Source organism: Magallana gigas, chromosome 1, assembly GCF_963853765.1.
Source record: "Magallana gigas chromosome 1, xbMagGiga1.1, whole genome shotgun sequence".
NCBI classification, from domain to species: domain Eukaryota; kingdom Metazoa; phylum Mollusca; class Bivalvia; order Ostreida; family Ostreidae; genus Magallana; species Magallana gigas.
In genome coordinates, this window is record NC_088853.1 from 71,460,389 (window position 1) to 71,481,177 (window position 20,789).

Consider the following 20,789-nt stretch of genomic DNA (forward strand, 5'->3'; position numbering starts at 1 on the left):
AAACGTTCTACTATCCCAGTGATTCTTTGCGGTGCATATGCAACATGGCGGAACAGGAAGCGTTTCTAAGGAAAATTCTTACCTGTAATGTGCATACATCATTTTCATTTACCAATAAAAAGTCCTTCAAAAACACCAACGTATGCAACCAATTTGCTTACCTTAAAAAACCTGTACCTATCTGAACTTTTGTCGACATATGACGTCATTTCCTTCCCCGAATTTGTTCGACAAATTTACGAAAACTGTCGAGCGCAAAAGAAAGTAAAGTATGACGTCACAGTGATCTCGCGTTTTAATTTCCCGCGATACATTTAGAGGTGGATCAAGCATCTGTATTGGATGTAACGTGTAGGAAGAACTTAGTATCAGTGTTAACGGTGACTCTTTGGCTGATTAGTTTGTTTTGATAATTTTTTTGCTTAGTAAATACACATGCAAGTTCCATGCTAAGTTTACTGTCATATTGATCCAATCATATATGCATACGTTAGGTAGGTGACAAAAATTACTAAATAAGAAAAGTCCAATAGTTATTAGATCTACGTGCAGCCACGTCATTTTGTAATGAATAAATAAAAGGAAAACAATTGAACTGCTAAAATATCTACATGTATTTGTTATAGTTGCATATGTGGTCAAACCTTTCAAAAATATTGGATACCATACACTAAAAAAGAGTGAGGGCACATGTCTACAACGCTTATAGAGCGTACAAAAAACCCCAAAATTGATGTCACAAAGGAAAATAATTAAAACACCGGTAACAGCAAGGAACAGAATGAGAAATAACAGACACAATTTATTGTTTACTGATTTTAATGATCATTATTAAAAGGTAAAGTAATGATAACAAATAATTGTATTTACATAAAAAAACGGCTTTTTGTTTATATAAATATTTTAATAAGTCTGTTTAACATTGTATTAATGCTCAGTGGTAGTTTGTTAAATGTAAAAGCCTAGGAAGGGACCATTGGAATAAAAGTTTGATAACTTCGGATTCCTTGCGGTGGTAAAAGTTTTCGAGACAAAGCCAAAGTTTTTTGGTTAGGGCAAGTCCACGGGTTGCATTTAACGATGATGACAGATGTGTGGTTCCTTCTGCGCTCGCCCCAACGGTCACACCGTCAAACATATTATTTTAAAGATTGTTCTCTATTTTTTCCAATGTAACCCCCCCCCCCCCATTCACATTGAGGCTCCATACTACCCTAGGGGATCATAATCTGGACAGACGGATAGAGAGTTCTAAACAAACATGAATCTATACAACCAGAGAATATTTTTACCAAAGTGATAGCTTTCTTGCCAAAATGTACTTGACAGGATTTTTTAATACTGCTTAGTACTTTTCAATAATTCATATTGTTTTCGCTTTTTATATAGGGTTTGACCCTTCATGTGAACAAATCTGAATCCCTTTCACTCATTAATGCGTTGTAATTTGAGGAATGCTGTATAAGGAAAGGAAGAACATGTGAAAAAATTTACATTCCAAGAACAGAAGAAAATGTATACATCTTGATCGTAAATGCTCACTTAACCCCTTGGTTGATCTGAAACCACTAGTAGGTTTTTAAATCTATAAATGTTACAATGGTTATCTTAAATTTGCATGGACATTCAATATTTAAGTTAAAATCTTTACCGGTGTCTAGAACAGCCAGTTTTGATTTAGTGATCAATTATAGTTCAACTTTGAATTATACATATTTAAGAAATCTTATATGACTATTTATGTATTTAGTTTTATATATAGCTATATTAACCATTGTTTAGATTATCACAACGTGTGAAATGAACAAGAGTCAGTGTGAATTGTACACAGGTCAAGTTAAGCTGCAAATGTTGATCAACAAACATCAGGTGTGGCTTATAGAGCAAATTGGATTTGCAAGAAACATTTGCAACCCATCACCAATATCCAAGCTATTTCCATTCCATGGCTGGTGTTGAGCTTGACACTGCCTCCCCATCAGGACTGGGAGTTTGCTTATCTAAAACAAGTCATTAATTAATTGTTAATTAATAAGTATCATAAAGTATATGATAGTATAATACTGCTTCATATTAGAATTTAAGAAAACAAGTTTTAATTAACGTCTGTCCAAAGACACGTAGCACATTTACACTTCAATTTTATAAAAAATAAACATACTTGTTAAAGAAGTGAAATTGAAATGGATGAAAGTGAAAATACCATTTGAGATAATTTCATTCACATTTTCATTTTTAACAGGAAAACGCATAAGGACAAAACATGATTTCTTATACAAATAATATTGGTAAATTTTGACATTTTTTTCTCCAATCGGAAGTAACTCTGAATACCTTGATGATTTTTAAACATTATCATTCTGGTAGGTAGCAATATAAAATCCCCATAGACATCACATTTTTATTCCGACCCGATAAGCAAGGAGAGTGCTTCAAAACAACTAGAAAATTGTTAAGCTTTTGAATAAACATCATTTGAACCATGAGGTATTGACAAATTTCGAGGAATAAAGCAAAATGTAAGTCAAGGATATCCTGAAACAGAGTGCAGTCTTCATTTACCTCTACATGCTTTTAAACTGTTTTAATTAAATCCTATATACATGTTTCATGTTTTCTTATATCTGAAAATGCTTTAAATTAAATTATCTTAATATGCTTTATATATATATATATATATATATATATATATATATATATATATATATATATATATATATATATATATATATATATATATATATATATAATCAAAAATGAAAATGAACAGTTCAAAAGTTTCTATTCACTAGCGCTTTCTGGATTATAAATCCTTCTTCAGAGGCGTATTTAACAACGCGAGCGCTCGCGAACGCTCGCCAAAATGTCCCATACCTGGAACACAAACTTTGGGAATTTTTTAATTAGATGTTGAAGTTTTTGATCCCGCTCAATGATTAAAAAATTCTTTTTTACGGGCAGCCAGAAGGCAGTCCGTTATTTGATATACATTTTAATTGTAACTGCGTTTCTGCGGGATAGTTTTTTTTAAAGATAGATTTAATATCATGCTTATTTTTATGAAATAAAAGTAAAATAAAAATAAAAGCATGTAGCAATATGTTTTATGCCTTTTAAAAACTATTACATATTTTTGTTTTACTCGTAAATGTAAAGTAGGTCATTTTTAGTAGACTGTAGTGTTTGGAGTGTTTTAATCGAGAATTTACTCTATTCGGAAAATTTAGGAGTTCTTCATTCTTCTCAAAACAATGTATCGGGATCGGTATACGGGACGTACTACAGACCTGAAATACTAAAGACCTGAATGACGTTAAATTTTAGATAAATGATATATTTGAATTCCTATGAGCTGTGTCGAATACAATGACTTCTTGTCTGTATTTATTATATTTCCATGTGAAATGTGCTAGAAAATATCATAAAATGACATCCATATCAATTATCTACGCACACATATGAAAGAACTAACAATTTGAATTGACCTGAACATTTGATCTAACCTTATTTATTATCCCCTCGCGCAACTTGTTGCGAATGGATATAGCATCGCTACTGAGCTTGTGTGTGTATGTATGTGTGTGTATGTATGTGTGTGTATGTATGTGTGTCCATTTCAGCCTTTTAAGTAAAATTTAAAGGAAACCCTCGTATGCATGTTTATAAAACTTTATAAGCATTATTTATGAACAATACCTGTTCATTTTCATATAATGATGTTAAATATTTATTAGAATATCGTTAAATGTAATCAAAACTCTTTGAAAGATATTTTATGTATGACATGACATTTTGTGTTCGCGAAATGGAACATTCTAAACAAACTTGATATTTAGTTGGATTTGGGTCTTGTAAAGGTAAGAAGCAAAGTTTTTTTTAGAAATGGGGAGGTAGACGGATGTCCAAAGTGTAAAACTGGATCGAGGCGAGCAGGAGGAGAGATAAATTTAATCCGAATTAAATCAAAACAAGCAGCTTTTTAAGACGAATTTCGGGCTGAACTTCCCGAATTACTATACGAGAAGAACAGGTCAGAAGAGAGGCTTTGGCGAGTATCATCAACAATATTAACAGGGAATTCACCTCATGTTAATCGCTGTATATACGTTACTCTATTAAATAAAATCAGAGGTTGAAATTACTACGTAAACTCGAATTTTCACATAGGACAGACTACAAATCGCTATATCTTTAGCTACGTGTCATATTCATTATGAAAATGCGTTGGTGTTATTGTATTCACTAGTAATGTAAGGAATTAAACAATCAGGTAAATGTAACCCCAAATGGATACACCCCAGAGCGTGCATGGGGATAGGAATAACGAAATATTTTAATTTAAAGAGGTACTTACCTGTACCTTTAAAAGAATCCATTTCTAGTTTACCATGTGGTCCTTTGAAATCATATAAACTTATGCATTAAGTTTTAATTCAATACAATGCATGAAAAAAAAATCAAAATGGTTTGAAATACATAATCTCCTAGAGAATAATGACGAATTGAACTCTGTTGTATAATAATGTAAACATCAGTGTGTTCTCCATTGCATCATACTCAGGCAATGATCATACAATTACCGTTAGAAATGCTTACAGTAACGAACGTGATTCTGAATAATAATAGTAAAATGTTAAAATACAAAACGTGTTGCTGAAAATATGTTAAAATTGACCCTAAAAATTAGCACAACCAGCTCCTTATTTTCTTCTTTGTAATATGTTTTTATGTAAACAACCAATCATGATTTATACAGCAATTATATATTTTATTCGGCCCAGTTGACGCTACTGTCAATATGATTTCGCTGCTTCTTAATTTTTTAACGCTTTATATTGTATCATGACGTCATGGATTTATTCCTTCCCTGAAAACACTCTCATTACACCATGACGCCATAGTAAACATTTCTAAGAAAAACAATTTCATAACTTATGTACGTTCACCTGAAGAAGGATTTAAGATCCAGAAAGCGCTAGTGAATTAAAAACTTTGGAACTGTTCATTTTCTGGGTTTTTTTTTTTGGGGGGGGGGGATTATTCATACTTTGTTTTATCACCTTTCACTCTTTTTGGAATATATATATATATATATATATATATATATATATATATATATATATATATATATATATATATATATATATATATATATATATTAAAGAAAAAAGCAACAATAACTAATTTTGCTTTTTTTCTTTTATTATATTTTTACTTTTGTGCTTTGGATATATATATATATATATATATATATATATATATATATATATATATATATATATATATATATATATATATATATATATATATATATATATATATATATATATATATATATATATATATATAAAACACATTTCGTACATCACATTGGATGATATCTAATTAATTTAAATGATAATGACTCAGACTTACCTGTCAGAGCGTCCTGTCTGGTGATATACCTGTATATAACCACCGTGTTGTTGTTCCCTGATCCGACCCAGAGACGGTGTGTGTCAACATCATAATTAATGCCACATGGTTCAATAATCTCTTCTGATTCTGTCAGTAGATATGACAGAAACTGTCCGTCCCTGTCTATGATTTGTACGGTTTTAGTTGTATCATCACACAGCAGGATGTGTGAAAGCGCGTCGGTACAAATTCCATGTGGCTGTAGTTCTGATCCTGATGGGTGTCCTGTATAGGTGAAACGATGTCTTCCTCCACGCTCTGTCACCACTACAGCTGTAAAGTCAGACACCACGATATCTTCATTGTTGTTCTCTGTTACATAGAGAGGTCCACTATACAGTTCCAGCCCTGTATTGTCGTGCTGTACGGTTTGAATCAGTTGTCCACTCTGGTCGTACCGGGTTATCTTGCCTTTCCCTGTATACTCTGTTATCTCTCTATACATCCCGACCAGTAGATCCCCATTTATTGGGGACCAGTACACACACCGTGGTTCCCATGTAGAGTCTGTTCTCTCTAAAAATGTGGTTCTTGTTTTTATATCCCTTGACAGTTTGTTGATGTTATAATTTCTATCAATATAAATTAGTTCACTCTTATTCTTTACTGTGTGTAATCCATATACATCCCTACATAAATCCCTCACACTATATGTAGAGACAGATGTTGTGTCTCTAAAGATGAGATTGCTTTTATGATCGCTGACCCAGATTCCATCTAATGTCACTAAGGAAACGTGATAACAACTATTTACACCGGTCAGTGTGAGCGAGTGAAGTATCTCGGGGGAAGACATCAGTTTCAGCAGACACTGGTTTCCTTGCTGTAGTTTTTCTGTCTTTGTGATTTCACTCAATGACTTCATAACGGCAGTGGCTTGATTCAGATCTACAAATATCAGATATAATAAGATATTACATATTGTTATATCAAGTCTAAAATATATATTTTTATTATAAATCTTCTATGTAGTATCAGTTTCTTCGGTCAATAGACACTGTACAGTATTATGCTCTTTAATAGTACTCAAGTAGTAGTTTTACAAAATACGGTCATATATGTATCAAACTTTTTTAACGAGTCTGATGCCTGTGTAATGTACCGAGCTACATGTACTGCCAGGGGAAGGGTTCGTGCCTGGTCTTTTCCAGGGTTATGGGTGTACACTAACAAAGTCTTATAATATAATGATTTTCTATTGATTGTCAAAAATGATTGGTATAGCCTAACCTTACTTAGGTTAATAATCAACAAGTAATTTCAGGGAATCTAGAATATTTACAAACACAACAAGGGTATAATAAATATATATAATTGACACTGTGTGTGATGTACTGGTGCTGTTTTGTTCAGGTCGGACAGTACACACCCACAGTGACAATCCACTGAGGTCAACCACTCAGCTAAAATGACTGACCGTCCTCAGATTACCGCATATACTGTAGGCTGCCTTATTCAGGACGGACAGTAGATGTAGTAGCCCTTCAACCACTGTGCACACTGTAGGCTGCCTTATTCAGGACGGACAGTGGGCACAACGGCCTGGACGACAGTCTGATCAGCCAATAGAGAAAGGAACCATGGCTAGCCTCTCCGGGGAAAGCCTATTGTGAAAGACTGACAAGCCAAAATGACTGCAATGCCTACAGTACCAAGAGGACAACCTCTATATGGCCTATCAACACACTTATCGCCGTTACAAACGGGCAAGCTCTGTAGTGACACAATACCTTTTATTAAACTTCACCAACTTCCTCTCTCTGTGGCTGATTTCCAACTAAGCAGCCGACAGCTGATTCACTGTCGTATTTATACCCTTGTATCACGTGACATAAACAAAGGAACTAAAAGAAAAACCCGGCTTGGGCTGAACCTAAAATATCCGGAATTATTACACCTGTAGATGAAATTGCGAGGGAAAAAATAGTTCAAGTTGAAATTGCGTGTTTATGATTAATTGATTGGGAAACAGGTAATGAATGCTTTAAAAAAAAACAACGGTGTGTATTTATCTATTAAAAAAAGATTATTAGAATGATACCATGCCTATAAATTATTTGTAAACATACCAACGTTTCGCGTAGTAATCTCAGACAATACTGCATATGCAATGTAAAAAAAATTTTTGTCAACAAACCCACGTTGAGAACAACTGGTGATTGTCCATCTTCGACATAGTAATTAAGGTAAGTTAGGTAACTAATGTGTTATTTCTCATTGTATAAACGTTTGCCTCATCATTTAAGATTTTCGTGTTACAATAATGGTGAAACCGTTTTCTTGATCGAGGAGCTGGTACATTCTTAATCCGGAATTCCTCTGACTCTTATCCCCGCTTGTATATTGTGACGTGCGGGGGAGACATGTAACAATATTAAAGCGGGGGTTAAAATCAGAGAAATCTCGGATAAGTACACAACATTTATGTAAGAAATTATATTGTTTGTGTTAGGCATTCATCGATAATTCTGAAATGTCAGTTTATAGTTATGAATACTGTACAAGACGAGGCCTATAGGATTTCTTTAAAGATTAAAATTAAGCACAATGAAATCGCATATAACGGAAGATAACGTTTCCTTTTTTAAACCTTTAATATTTTGTGACACCTTTGCAGATCTATACCTTCATATGGTGATTTTATAATACGTTACAAACTGCACTCTATGATACAGGGTTCATTCATTTTGCTTACAAAAAATTACAATATTCAGCTTGGTTTTAAAATGACTCATGAATAATGCAAATGGGTTTTCTCTAAAAAATATCTCAAATATAGCTTTTAAGTATTATACAAGATGCAGTTGATTGGTTGATATAATAAATATTCCAGATAGGCTATTACAAAGATATTTAATTGAACATTTAAAAATTTAAGTTAACATGATTTATCCTTTTACCTTTTGTATTTACTTGTATCTCAAAATTACGTTATCATTACTCTATAATGAAAGTGATCAAAATTTCCTATGGAAATTTCTCTACATCATAATTTATATGATAGTTTTGATGACTGCATCTTTTTTTTTAATTTTAAAATTTTCAATTCATTAGAACTTGGACTATATACCAGTATATCTTTGATCTACCATGTTCATGATTAATTGCACTTCCAAAAAGACTCAATTATATACCTGACAATGATTATAGAAAATAACCTAACATATATCTATTTGTTCTATATGTATATGTTCTTTCAGATGAACGTCAAGAAACTGATTAACATTAACTGACAAGAGGAGACAATGAGAGCCCAAAATCATCCTTCATCTCTGGTGAAGGGGAGAGTTGCTAAATTTGGGTGCACATCAAAATTCAAGCAAAACAAAGAAAAAGACGGATGCTATAAATGCGATGTTCGCTTCCCACTTCTTTGCTTTTAAAGAGGTACAAACATTGCATGTTTGCAACTTCTAAATGGAAGCAGGGCATTTAATGCTGGAATCCTCATCTTAATGGCCTTAACACCATTTTCAAGGTTAGTAAATAAAACTACATTTAATGACGGTATTCCCCGTTTAAGTATGAACTAATTATACCCATGCACGGAAGAAGAGGGGGTATATTGTTTTACCCGTATGTGTCTGTTTGTCTATAGCACAAATTTTGTCAAAGATATCTCAGCAACAATCGCAGATGCTTGAAATTTTAACTCAGTCTTTGTTAAGGCATGCCATACAGTAGGATTCATTTTTTAAAATATTTGATGTCAACTTCCCGTTACATGTAATGTTAACTATGTTTTTGTATACACATTAAAGCAGGGGTATCACTAGTAAGCATTAACTCACAGAGATCTTGTTGTCATATCTTTCATAATATAGTAAATATTATTCTTCTAAATGCTATCATAAACTGAAGAATTTTGAAGAAAAACTTTCATTTACAGTTCAATCACTATATTTTCCATTACTTGTATGTAATATACCGAAAAAACCTTACAAATATTGATAATTCATATCGTGTGATCTTCTTGTATATCTCATCCTTACTTGCAAAATACATGTATACTTCTGAAAATAAATTATTTTAGGTAAAACACACATAAATTCAAAATATTTTATAGATGAATTTTATTTTTAAATCCATGTCTTCTTTATTGGAGGTCAAGTATATTGTAATTAAATTTTGCTTGATAACATATCCATTATTCATTTTCATCAACACATTTTAAAATATCCTGCTGAAAAAGACAGCTGTCATTGGTATAATGGATGCAAGAAAACACTAGTGAATTGAAATTGTTGTTACCACAAATGGCACACTCCAGGATTACACGCTTTCCAAAAAACACAATTACGGCAAGCAGCTATAAAGGGATTCTTTGGAAGTCTATGTTTTGTAATGGGGAATTTCTCTTTAAGATTCTATTAGTATTGAAAAAACACAAAAATTTAAAAGTTCAAATGTCTTCAGTACTAGAGACCTGTGATTTGACAGTTCAACATGGAGCAATTGTAAAGGACACATAATTTGTACATTATTGAATATCAATCTATAATTATCCCTAAATTACTTGACTTTTACATTGTATTGTAATTCTCAACATTTGCATATATGTTTAATCTTTGTAAACTATGTTTGATGTACAATACAGTAAGTAAATACATTCTTTCAAAGTTTCAAACATTTGTCAACAAAATGTATGAAGTGCAATTTGAGGATCATTTAGAGGTCTGCAATTCTCCACAGTCATATAAAATGAATTTGAAATCATCCTGTTATATTTAAACTTGAGAATATATAAGATAACTTCAAAATCTCTTTATTGATTGCATTTTTTACTACAAATTGTCCAGATATTTTGTGTATTATTCTATAAAGCTGATTTCTCAATGGCTATTGCTTCTCAGGTAAGCAAAATGACACACAGATTACTTGATTGTGTAAAATACTGTAATCTAGTGATGTACAAATATAACTTCTGTATTTTGGTGAAACATTAATGTAAAGAATAAAATACTGCAGTTTCAAAAATTCAGTTTACTAAATTCTAATACTATAATATTCTTTCATTATTTTGATGTCAAATTGACTATTTTTAATAAATCGGCATAATAAATGAAAATGTATTCCTGTAATTTCAGCTTGCATATAAGTATCAACTGTTATATGAATGTACTTCACAAAATAAAAGATTTTGATGTTTAAGTTGCTTTTCTCATCTAATCTTTATTGAAGGCATGATCCAGGCTAATCTGGTGCAGTAGCTGAGTATTTCCACATTAACTACATGTATATACATTAACTGACATATTAGAATAGTGTTTTCTCTTATCAAACTCATTCTTAAGAAAATAGTTATAACACTATGACATTGACAACTTGCAATCATGCTTCCGCATGCCTATCAGTACTTTCAGTACTTTGATTTTTTCAGAAATTAGTTTGTATTACATAGATTTACACATTGATGAAGTCATGACTAAAAGTTTAATGTCGTGTAAATTTGATTGGAAAGCATTGTAAACTTATTCAAAGTTAACTAATCCAAGAACTCTAATGAAGTATTGTGGTGTGAATTATTGAGAATTGAACATAAGAATACTGGGAGAGATGTTAGTTTTATCAATCATTCGCTAAAAGGTATGTAAATTTGCTTTTTTTTTCGGCCAGACTTTCCTTTGCCGTTGTTTACGATAAAAAAATCCGACTAGAACAACACTACCCCGTATATATTGAACTTGAAATTCTATGCGTATCTTTAGTTCGATCGATGCTTAAATTGAAAAATGCTGCTAGAATCCCATGTTGTGTTTTGTTTTGATGCAACATACCTTTAGTGTGCAAACTTCATATATTTGGGAAGGTTTTACGAGAGCCGAATGAAAAACTATTTAATTAAGAAGAAAATAGAATTCATAAAATTCTAGCAGCGGTTTTGATTAAACTGAGACGCTTTGCCTTCAGTTGGTATGTTTAATTTATTTTGGAAACCGCGGGGTAGTGCTGTTTTTATCTCATTTTATGTTAAGGAATATACGTATGCTATTTATAGTTGTCACGTGATAATGCACCAATGTGGCAATAATGTACTACCCGATTTTAATGCACTGTCATCTATTTTAAAGGACAATACTAAGTTTTTGATCTTATTCAAAATAGTTATCTAATTTTTACGATTTTGAATATAACAGTCAAAATAAGACGCTAAATTGCCCATATGCTTCCTTAACACCCCCGCGTTGATGAAAATCCTAGATGACGTCCCCATATTTGACTTTTCTGACCTTAAAAATTGTTGGACATAAAGCCGAAACACTGGTGGTGTTTGTGTCCAAATCTCATGAATCTTCGTCGAAAGGACCAACAGTTACGCATTTTTAAATGTTAAAAGGCTAAATTGCACAAAAATCAGATGATCACCAGCCAAATGTATATTTCAAAATGATTAGAATACGTTGTGACTCAATTCTTCCGGCCCTGAGTAATTGATAGGTATGATTTATATTTTTTTTTCTTGAGATAATGGAATGAAGTTAATTTTTAGATAATATTATGTCATTATTTTTTATTTAAATAATTTTAAATAAAAAACGCGCTAGTTGTCGTATCGAGATTGTACAGTGGTTTATTAGCTTATATGAAGATGTAGGTAATTACTAAGTGCACGGAAACTTAAGCATTTTCCTATATATGAAATGTGAATTACTTTATATGTGTTCTCTTTTGCTTTGTTTTTTTTTTTTTTTTTTTTTTAGCTCATCTGAGCTGAAAGCTCAAGTGAGCTATTCTGATCACATTTTGTCCGTCGTCCGTCTGTCCGTCCGTCCGTCTGTCCGTCCGTCCGTCTGTTTGTCCGTCTGTAAACTTTTTACATGTTGAAATTTAAACCTTTTAAACTCTAAAACCTCTTATTCAATTTCAACTAAATTTGGCTCAAAGCATCCTTATGGGAGGGCGAATATAAATTGCAGAAATTAAAGTCCGATCTGTATTCAAAGCGGAGAAAACCTTGAAACTGTAGAAAAAGGGGGGGTGCATTTTTAAAAATCTTCTTCTCAAGAACTACTGAGTCCAATTCAACGTTGTTTTGCATAAATTATCCTTATGGGAAGGAAAATATAAATTGCAAAAATTAAGGGCTAATTCTGTTTCAAATCTGAGTTATTACGAAAATAATAATAAAGAAAAGGCGTGTTTCAATTAGTTTAATAGCTTCGGGTTCGGCATCCGGTAAAATGAGTGGGCAAGACTTGGCCTGGGCAAAACAAGAGATTGGCAGTTATTAATCTGCCAATCTCATTAAATTTTCAGGATATTTGATGGACCAGTATTTTTGTATTCGCTGTAAATATTGCTGCAAAATAATGCGTATTTGGAATTGACGATTGCCGATCCGCCCCGGCTTTTATTTTGCCACGGCCCGGGTTTGCATACCCATTTACCAAGACTCGTATTCCATACTTCTAAAACGAAGTTCTTTGTTTAAAACAGCCATGCCATTATACAAAAAAGGGTCGATCTGATTATGATGAATTTGCTTGTTGTGCAACAGTTTGCGTATGAAGGGGAATTTTTGAAACATGCAAAATAAATTGGTGCCGATTTTGTGAAGTAAATTGAGGCTAAATATTTCAATGCGTTGACAGTTTTCACACATGACGTTGGTGTTAGCTTGTTCTGATTTTCGTTTCGATTTCATTATTTATGCTTTGTAACCTGGTAACTATCGTCTGCATTTCCTGATTTTTACGTATCAAATCAAACAGAGACTTCGGTAAATCAAACAGTCAACTGTTTACCTGCGCAAATTAAGCAAAATCTGATGTATCAAAAAAGTGCTGAAATGCAATTCATTATATTGGTAATTCGGCATTATCTTTTGTGTAATGGTAGATTAATGCAATAGGTTTTGTTGAGATGCTCGGGATTTTCTCGAGTTCTCAGTTTTAATAGAGTTTGATATCGCTGACGGAAATATGTAGGTATATACATGTATATATATGATTCATTTCGAAAAAATAAATTGTGTTCTTTATTTGTTATAGTGCATGTTTCTTGTGTTTAATTGTTAACAATTTCTTTTTACTAACCACATTTGAGTGTTCAGCTTCGAATTATAAGGAATATACAGAGATTTGCTCACAACTCTATGTTTGTACACAGATCTTAAAAACTAAAAATTAAAAAAGTAAAAAAAAAATATCAATATTTATTAAGAACATTTTCAAAGTCTGTTCTTCCAGAAACCAACTTTAAAAACTTATTGTATTGTAAACTTAACCTTTTTTCGTCATTATTACTCCTACTGTACACGTGATCCTTGACTGTGTTTGTGTTCATTTGTATAAACTGATTTTGAACCTCAAATACCAGTGAACTGGTCTTGAGTGAATAAAAAAATTGAAAATCGTAGGTCATCCTTTTTTCTATTTTAAACGCTGAATAGGAAATGAATGTAATAAACTCATGTGAACAAACTATGACTCAAACCTAGGCGACCTGTGAGCTCTGTATCTTGCTTATAATTCTACCATTGACGCTGAAATTTTAGTTGAACATTTGAAATTCTATATGAATTAGAGTATGTTAAATACTTGTACAAACAAAATGAAAGAATGATATTCTGTATATACCTACTCTCGGGGCGCCCCTCTTTATACAATAAATAATGTGAAATCTACATTAATTTTGATAGTTTTTCAGACACGAGTAAATAAAAAAATGACATCTTTAAAACAGTTTCCATAGTTTTGACACATTTCTGTTGCGGTTATAAAGTAATTATCGCTATTCCTAAGAAAATATCACAGCGGAAAATTACCCTGGTTTGTACGCAAAGTAAATAACAGTCATTTAATTATAATAGAGAAGACAAATAAAATTTTTGAATGTTTTTAATTTGAGGAATTGAGCACATTGAGGTACAACTATCTTCTTCACATCTATACATGTAGGATTTTTAAATAAAAAACAATGACTATTATATTTTTTTTTACAAATACAATAACTAGTAAGTAGTTGATGAATAAAATGTACCTATATGCTCTCATATATTTTGATCGCTTTACAAAGTCGGGGGGGGGGGGCAGAACGAAAAAATAGGGTATTGGAAGTTAACAACTTAACAGTGTACCCCTACCAATTGTTTAGTTTTATATCTTGCGTAGGATTTTCTTATTCTGGTAAAAAATAGTATTTCATGAAGGTACAATGTCAAAGATTACGTGTATGCAAAAATAAGTGTAAAATTTGAATACTTTACAAAATTTATTTTTTGTTATTCTAATGAGGTACCATATGGCACAATAACTTTTGAACGCCCATTGTTGCTCAGGTGAGCGATGTGGCCCCATGGGCCTCTGTTTTTTTTTTTTTTGTTTTTTGTTTTTTTTTTTTTGTTTTTTTTTTAAATTCATTTATTTATGTATTCATTTTATAAAATTCTCCAGCTTTTTTCAATTTAGTATTGATGATCAATTTTTTGGACATTCTGCTTACTGAAATAAGAGGCAAATCCATCTCATATTCTGCTTCGAAGAAAAAAAATGAAATGAAAGAGAAAAAAAAACTAGAAAAAAATAGTGTTTCTTTGGAGCAGAATCTAACAGAAAACTCCTTAAATTCACTTTCAGACAAACAAGATGGGTTACTCAACATAAGAAAAAATAGATTAAACGGTCATTGTATAAGGTCAAAGTCTAAATGGATTGATGAGGGGGAAAAGCCTACTAGATATTTTATTAATCTTGAGACAGGAACTTTATTAATAAATTCCAAATATAGAAAAAGAAGATGGGTCATCCATTCTTGATCAAACAGAAATATTAAAAGAAACTAAGTCCGTTTATGAAAAGCTGTATAAGAAAAGAGAAATCATAGATGAATATAGTCTTTATGAAAAGTTAAAAAAAAATAAATAGCCTTAAACTTAATAATGAAGAATTAAACACCCTTGAAGGTCCTATAACGAATACAGAGATATTGAATTTCCTTAAAAAACAAAAAATGACAAAAGTCTTGGCCCTGATGGTTTCACAAGTGAGTTTTTTTAAAAAAAAATTGGAAAGACTCATTCATTACAAGAGCAATAAATCAATCCTCTAAGTAGGAAGTTTTTCAGAAATTAATAAAATTGGTGTAATAACGTGCATTCCTAAAGCAGGAAAACCTAAACAGTTTTTGAAAAATTTGCGCCATATAACCTTATTAAATGTAATGTACAAGTTAGCATCAGGAAGTATAACTGAACGTATGAAAACAGTTCTAGATAAATTGATAAATAAGGACCAGACTGGATTTCTAAACGGAAGATTTATCGGGGAAAACATAAGACTTATCTTTGACCTCATGTACCATACAGAAGAAAATGATATACCGGGCCTACTAATGTTGATTGACTTTGGAAAATTGTTTGACACTATCTCAAGGAGTTTTATCTCGAAAGCACTAGATCTTTTTAATTTAAGACTCTCCTTTTAAAATTGGATGAAAACCTTTTTAAATGGAATAAAAGCTTGTGTAATTCAAAACGGTGTAATTTCAGAATATTTTTACCCAGAAAGAGGCAGTAGACAAGGCGACCTAATATCGCATTACCTATTCTTACTTTGTGCTGAAATTTTAGGAATATTAATAAGAAACGATGAAGATGTTAAATGCATAATTATAGACGGGGAAGAATACAAACTATCTCAATACGCAGACGACACTTCAATAATAATGGATGGTACACCTCAATCATATGATGGTATCATAAGGTTTTTAGACTCTTTTGCACAGGTTTCAGGCTTAAATATAAAATTCACAAAAACGAAAATGGTTTGGATAGGTCGTACAACTTTTTCAAGAGATGTATTTCACCACACACGATGGAAACTGAGTTGGGACAATTTAACTTTTGAGCTACTAGGTATTACATTCTCAGTAACACTAGATGAAATGGAAGACCTAAACTATTTATCGAAACTATCAGATAAATCAATGGAAATCAAGAAAATTAACCCCTTATTAGGCGAATCACAGTCATTAAGACATTTATAATACAAAAATTAAATCATTTAATATTAACTTTACCCAACCCAAGCACTGATTACTTGAAACACTTTGAAAATGAATTTTTATGGGGTGGTAAAGTGCATAGAGTAAAGAAGAGTATAATTGTACAAGATTACTGCCATGGGGGGGCTCAAAATGATTAATTATGGGGATTTTATTACTGCACTTAAATTTACTTTGATAAACAGACTTATTATGGCTGATACAAAATGGGTAAAGCTTCTAGAATTCATTCAGAAAAACAGATTATTCATATAGTTTATGTAAAACTTTGGGAAATTCTTTCAGGAAAGAGGTGTTTATTAGCTGGTTAAAAATACTGGAGCAAACTGTGTTAAGTAAACCCCAGGTTATAAATGATAATATATGGTACGATTCGAAAATCACAGTAGACAATAAATCAATATTTTTTAAAAGCTTTGCTAATTCGAGATTTATTATTGTTGGTAATTTACTTAATATAAATAGAACATTTGAACAAGCTTTTAACAACTAAAACAAATAAATTCAATGACAAAGTTTATTGAATATGCAAGTTTAAGAACTGCTGTGAGGACGCGATTGCACACACAAGATATAAACATACCAAACTTACAAATAATAAAAGAATATTGACCTGTTATGCCTAATCATATCCTATTGTTTGATAATAATCGTAAAGGCTGCACAACGTGTTATTAAATGAAAAGAGAGAAACATGTACATCTATACCAAAATGGAGAGAAAAGGGACATAACAATGCACAAAAAACCTAGCACAAAATTTTTGAACTCCCCTTTAAATCTACACAGGAATCAAAACTACATTGGTTACAGTTCTCAATTCTTCATAGGATTGTTCCGACAAATAAATATCTTTTCAAAAAAAAAAAAGAGTCTCCTGTATGTACTTTCTGTAAAAGAGATGAAGAGAGTATTGGGCATTTATTCTATGAATGTACTATTGTAAAAGAATTGTGGTATGCTTTTGACGACTGGATCTTGCAACAGATTGATTTGTTAATAACATTTGATAAACAATCAGTTCTCTTTGGAAAATATAAAAATAGAGATATTTATAGATTTTTTAACTTGTTGGTTCTTATTGTGAAGCAATATACTTTTTCCTGTAAATACAAAAGTAATACAAATCCAAGTATACATGGATTAAAAAATGTTATAATAGAAAGGCTCTTGACTGAAAAATATATGCTAATGAAAAATTGTAGACATAAGGAGTATGAAAGCCATTGAAAAAAAAATTGTGATAAGCTGTAGCACTGCATTATATATAGTTAAATTGTCTCTCTATTGTGTCTCATCTCAATCTTGTTTTCAACTGTGATGTCCTTTTTTGTGTTTTATCCTTTATCCTTTTTCCCTCCTTTAAGTAGGGATCTATCACATGATTATGGTTTACATTTTATATACATATGTGAACAATGCCCCAATCCTCTCTCTCTCTCTCTCTCTCTCTCTCTCTCTCTCTCTCTCTCTCTCTCTCTCTCCCAAAATTCACTTTCACTACATAAGAACTGTAAAATATGGAATAATCATATACTTAAAAAGCTTTTCAAGATGATTATATAAGCATATGTACAAGATACGTCATGTATGTACATATATATGCTGTGAAAGTGAAAAATTCAATAAAAAAAAAGAAAGAAAAATTAAGTCATTATGTAAGAAATTTGAAATAAATTATTTCAGGGGTGTTTCGTATGTAAGTACAATGGCAGCAACAATGCACGCAATGTATTTAAATCACAACAAAAGGTTTCTCCTTATATTGGCAGTTAGTAATGATAATGACTCAGACTTACCCGTCAGAGCGTCCTGTCTGGTGATATACCTATATATAACCACCGTGTTGTTGTCCAGTGATCCGACCCAAATACGGTGGGTGTTGATATCATAACTCAGCCCGCGTGGTCGGAATATCCCTGATGGTCTTATCAGTAGATGTGAAAGGAACTGACCGTCCTTGTCTATCATCTGTACGGTGTGGGTTCTACCATCACACACAAGGATGTGTGAGAGGGCGTCAGTACAGATTCCACGTGGATATGGTGTGGATCCTGATGGATGTCCTGTGTAGGTGAAACGATGTCTTCCTCCACGCTCTGTCACCACGACGGCTATGAAGTCAGACACCACGACATCCCCATTGTTGTTCTCTGTAATAAAGTTAGGTTGTCTATACAGTCTGACTCCCTTGTTATCATGCATTGTAGTTTGTGTGAGTTGTCCGCTTTGGTTGTACCGGGTTATCTTGCCTGTCTTCGGTTTCTTTCTATACATCCCGACCAGTAGATCCCCAGTGGATTGGGAACAATACACACTCCGTGGTCTCCAACTAGAGTTTGTTCTTTTTATTAATGTGGTTCTTGTTGTGTTATTTTTTGACAGTTTGTTGATGTTATACTTCTTATCTATATAAATTAATTCACTATCCATGTTCACCGTGTGTAATCCAGTATCATATAATTTACTGCAAAAGTCCGTCACATGATGGAGACTAACACCTGTTGTGTTGGTCAAGATGATTTTGTTTTCATCACTGACCCAGACCCGGTCTAATGTCAAACAGGAAGTGTGATAACAAGCATCAACATCTGTAAGTGTGAGAGAGTTATGGAACTCAGCACCAGACGTCAGTTTCAGCAGACACTGGTTTCCTACGCGTCGGTTTCCTCTCTCTGTGATTTGGATTGCGCTCAGTGACTCCATCACACCCTCCTTGTTGAGTGACTCTGTCACGGAGAGCTGGCTGGTGTGGAGTGTAAGATGTATCTGGGAGAGGGCTATCTTTATGGAGGAGAGGAATTGTAGTGCACTGAATGTGAATGCTGGCTGTACATATATGTGTTCATATCTCTGAAGGCTGACAATATGTCTGCTCATTTCTATCTTCTGTTTTAAACATCTGTGTATGAAATTAAAGTCACAAAATACATTGTTCAATAGATCATTTACCACTTTGTCAATGAGTTCATGCAGTGTCTGAGCTTTTGTTAACATCTTTGATTGGTAAAGGGAGAATCGTGTTTGACAAGCTTTGAAATCAGCTTTGATTCGTGGCCGGAGAACAGGTCTGTAAAAGAGAGCCTCACTTCTGATGGTGTGAATGGTTCTTCGGTGTCGTTGTCGCTTTGTTTTATAGGCTGTTCTAACATCTAGTTGACTGTGATTTCTATGTTTTCTGCAATGGAAACAGACAGGAACTTGACAAGGTTCACAGTATTTTCTATAAACAAGGGTAGGATGTCTCACACAGAACTCTTGTGTTGGGATGTAGTTGATTTTATCACCGTGTGACACAACATCATGGTCTATTGTTTTGAGATCTTTTACATGATTCTCTTTACACTGGAGACACAGATCACATAGACACGATACACAATGGTACTCTGTGTCCCCCAGACACGAACGACACTGCTGTACTTTATACAGGGAGCTTGCAATATCCATGATGTGGACGGGTAAGTTCTTTAAATCACAATCTGTTTAATTAAAAATAATAGGTTCTTTTATTACATTCTTCTGTGTTTTTCTATAATGCAACATAATAGTTACTGCGTATAAATGTACTTTTAAATTGCGTATAATTTTAAGTATAGTTTTCAAACATTGGTTTTTTTCCAATGTTTTCAGTTTAGAAATATAACTCATACATGTTGTTAAACAGTAGTTTTTACAAATATTGAACAATAAAGTTAATTCGATTGTTAAAATCAACATTCTCATTCATGTCCAATACATGTTTCTGTTTTGATATCGTCAACATCGCGATGTATACAATATTGATACGATATCGATTTCACATTGTCAACATTGCCGATATTTTTTTCCTGTTAACATCGTCGACATTGTCGACATCGCAACGTCAACAATGTTGAACCGATATCGAGTTTACATCGTTAAAATTGCAAATATTTCTTCGCTGTTTACATCGTCGACATTGTCGACATCGTAACTTTGACGATGTTGAACCGATATCAAGTTTACATCGTTAACATTGCCAATATTTCTTTGCCGTTTACATCGTTGACATTGTCGACATCGCAACGTTGATGATGTTGAACCGATATCGAGTTTACATCGTTAACATTGCCAATATTCTTTGCCGTTTACATCGTTGACATTTTCGACATCGCAACCTTGACGATGTTGAACTGACATCGAGTTTACATCGTAAACATTGCCAATATTTCTTTGCTGTTAACATCGTCGACATTGTCGACATTGCAATGTCGACGATGTTGAACCAATATTGAATTTACATTGTCTACATCGCAAGTAGAAATATACAATGTAAGACATATAGAATATCAATATGTTGATCATCATTGC

The 20,789-nt window shown here is 32.6% G+C and overlaps 1 protein-coding gene across 2 annotated transcripts; it reads right to left on the minus strand.

The window, feature by feature from the left end:
* Positions 1 to 1,366: 1,366 nt before the first annotated feature.
* LOC117687362 (uncharacterized) lies at positions 1,367 to 19,932 on the minus strand. Of its 2 annotated transcripts, XM_066074531.1 has the most exons (4): positions 18,260 to 19,932; positions 5,416 to 6,345; positions 2,335 to 2,441; positions 1,367 to 2,000 (listed from the first exon to the last, which is right to left on the minus strand). In XM_066074531.1, the coding sequence occupies exons 1-3, from the start codon at positions 19,905 to 19,907 to the stop codon at positions 2,356 to 2,358; spliced, it is 2,664 nt and encodes an 887-aa protein (XP_065930603.1). In that variant the 5' UTR covers positions 19,908 to 19,932; the 3' UTR covers positions 1,367 to 2,000; positions 2,335 to 2,355. The 2 variants fall into 2 exon arrangements, with proteins under 2 accessions (XP_065930603.1, XP_065930607.1); XM_066074535.1 differs by lacking the exon at positions 2,335 to 2,441.
* Positions 19,933 to 20,789: the final 857 nt, after the last annotated feature.